This window comes from Montipora capricornis, chromosome 9 (genome assembly GCF_036669925.1).
Source record: "Montipora capricornis isolate CH-2021 chromosome 9, ASM3666992v2, whole genome shotgun sequence".
NCBI classification, from domain to species: Eukaryota; Metazoa; Cnidaria; class Anthozoa; order Scleractinia; family Acroporidae; genus Montipora; species Montipora capricornis.
In genome coordinates this window covers 48,494,406-48,496,905 of record NC_090891.1, presented here as the reverse complement: position 1 = coordinate 48,496,905, position 2,500 = coordinate 48,494,406, and the positions used below count along the sequence as shown (strand labels likewise).

General features: G+C 38.7%; 2 protein-coding genes across 2 annotated transcripts in view; both read right to left on the bottom strand.

The window, feature by feature from the left end:
- The window catches only part of LOC138015826 (uncharacterized), a 17,076-nt gene that overhangs the window by 1,504 nt on the left and 13,072 nt on the right, over window positions 1-2,500 (bottom strand). The window contains exon 5 of the mRNA XM_068862942.1: window positions 1-17. This exon is cut by the window's left edge and continues 1,504 nt beyond it. Within this exon, the coding sequence (XP_068719043.1) occupies window positions 1-17 (17 nt within the window). The remainder of the gene's footprint in view (window positions 18-2,500) is intronic.
- The window catches only part of LOC138016079 (uncharacterized), a 4,005-nt gene continuing 3,145 nt past the window's right edge, over window positions 1,641-2,500 (bottom strand). Inside the window, exon 7 of the mRNA XM_068863251.1 lies at window positions 1,641-2,500. This exon is cut by the window's right edge and continues 75 nt beyond it. Coding sequence (XP_068719352.1) covers window positions 2,412-2,500 — 89 coding nt within the window. The 3' untranslated portion in view covers window positions 1,641-2,411.

Genomic DNA, 2,500 nt, shown 5'->3' with positions numbered 1-2,500 from the left:
TACATTTCATAGTAGACCTAAAATTGAACAAGATATGTATACTTAATTTCAGCTGATGCACAACTTCTGCCAGAGTGCCCAATAGAAATACCAAAAGTACAATGTTTTATCAACTGAAGATTTGACCAGGCATTTTATTACTATATAGTTTCGTACTACACGATGGTGTAACACTCTTCGGATAAAATAGCGTAATGGTAGATTACAATGCGGTTACTATGGATACAATGCGGTTTCTGTAGATTTTAATGTGTAACAAAAGAGGACTTCGTATTTTTCAACAGAAATTTACTAGGGTTTCTACACGAAGATACACGCTTGTTATGCTTGTCAAGAGTGGCTACATGAGCCCCATCTAGCCACTCTTAACAAGCACAACGACCTTGTATCTTCTTGTAGACACGCTACTTAAAATTTCTGTTGAATCTATATCTGTAGAATCTATAGCAACAGCATTGTATCCATACTAACCGCATTTAAAAATTTAAGTTATAACCAGCGTACTGTTGTAATTTAAAGGGATACTCTATGCCTCAGATGAAGTTTTTCTTAAAAGGTAGTATTTGCCCCATTATATCTGAAAAATGACGAAAACTGAGGAGAATCGAAGGTTCAAAGAGAAAAAACCGTGCTCGAAAGCCCAATTTTACCCTTTTCGAAGACCGGAAGTGAAACTCTCTTAAAAGTGAACACGTGATCAATGACGTAGAAGTGAGAACTCGTGTGTTTTGCTTTACGGCTCAAACTGAAAACAAGTGAGCTATGGATTCGGACGATTCGCGCAGTTTTTCTTCGTCGGTGTCTTCTTCTTGTGAAAGTGCCGACGAAATTGCTTTAGCCGACTGTGCAGGCACCCAACCTTACCTCTTTGAGCCTTATGACAGCGAAGCCAGCGAAGGTACAGATTCGAATGAGTCCAGCGAGGAGGAGACATTCCAGCGCTTACAAAACACAGACTGGTAAGCTTCAAATCGTCTCGCGAATAAGCTTGTTTTATTGTAAACTTTTATAATCTTTAAATTGAAGAGAATAAAAGATAGTCACGTAGACTTTTCCTTTCTTTCTGCATTTGGAGTGCGCAATAAGCTGGCAGTTTTATAATCGATAAATTTGGCATGCGAGAAGTGTTATTGGAAAATTAGCTTATAACAACGTCTTACGTTGAAACCTTACGACACCTTACATCAGAATGTCCACTTAGGTGTGCTTGTGGGAATTGCCAGCGACTGACTAGAGTGGTTGAATGCGTATGTTGTTCTGAAATTGACTGTGTGGTGGCAAAAAACAACGAAGCGGTCGAGGCTGAAGGACTTGGCGAGCCCCCGGTGTGCATTACGCAACATCCAGGGTTTAGTGCTGTTTGCTTGAATCGCTGGGTTCTTCAAACGGCATGGTATCAATATAAACAGCAGTATACCGATGCATATGAGGGTCCAGATCACAAACAGAAGAGGCACATAGCCTACAGGCAGCTGGCAAGGTGGTGCTGGGGACTGTTGGGGAAGCAAATAAGAGTGGTTCTCCCTTCATGCGCAGTTTGTTGCATTCGGGCACACTTTCCACCCCCAGGAATGGAAGATGATATTGTGTTTGAGGGATTTCGATTTCCCGACGAGTAGACAAATAAATTGACCGAAGACTTTGTGTTTAATTCGAACATTTCTTCTCATAGATGATTTTTGTTCTACCTTAAAAATAATCGTAACATATTCTAACTTATTCAAGATTATTGGTATTCAACTTACAGATGATACGTTAACAAATGTCTTCAATGGTAGGATGAAAATTATTAGTAATAATTTTTACGTAACTAATTTCAAGTGTACTTGAAGTGTACAAATCCACTTTGTGTAGTGGTTTTACTCCTGGGGTGTTGATCGACTACTTGGTGTAGGCTTCACCTAACTTATTTGGTGACTATCCAGGCCATTACATGAGTGCCAATTTTGCTTGCAGTTAGTTTCACTGCTGTTTGCTTGTGGTCAGCTGTCATTTTTATGTTAGGGTAACTGTATAAATTTATAGTACTGTTCTGTAGTTTAAATTTGAGTATAACTACCTGGACCATTATGTGAGTGCCTACACCAAGTAGTTACCCCCAATAGGTTCTCCTTCACTGCAATAAATTACAAATGTACCATATTAAGGCAATTTCAACAATAATGAAATTCATAAAGTTAAAGCTATTCTATTACATGCTTTAAAATTGAAACAAGTTAAACTGGCAATGAGAAAGGGAAAATTCTTGTAGTATTGTACTGTAGTTGGGACTGAAAAGGGTAACAAATATTGCTAGTGAAGCCATTAGCCTTGTTGGTCTTTCTTATAAAGAGCAAGGAGCCAATAGATTGATTTACATCATTTTCAAAACAATGGAACAAGCCTTTTCCTGCTACATATTTTTGGGTAACTTAACTGTTCTTAAACCTTGATTTGAAGGCATTTATAGCAGCCTGCTTATCTGGCCGCTCAAAATCCGATGACAGTGATTGAGGTGCAG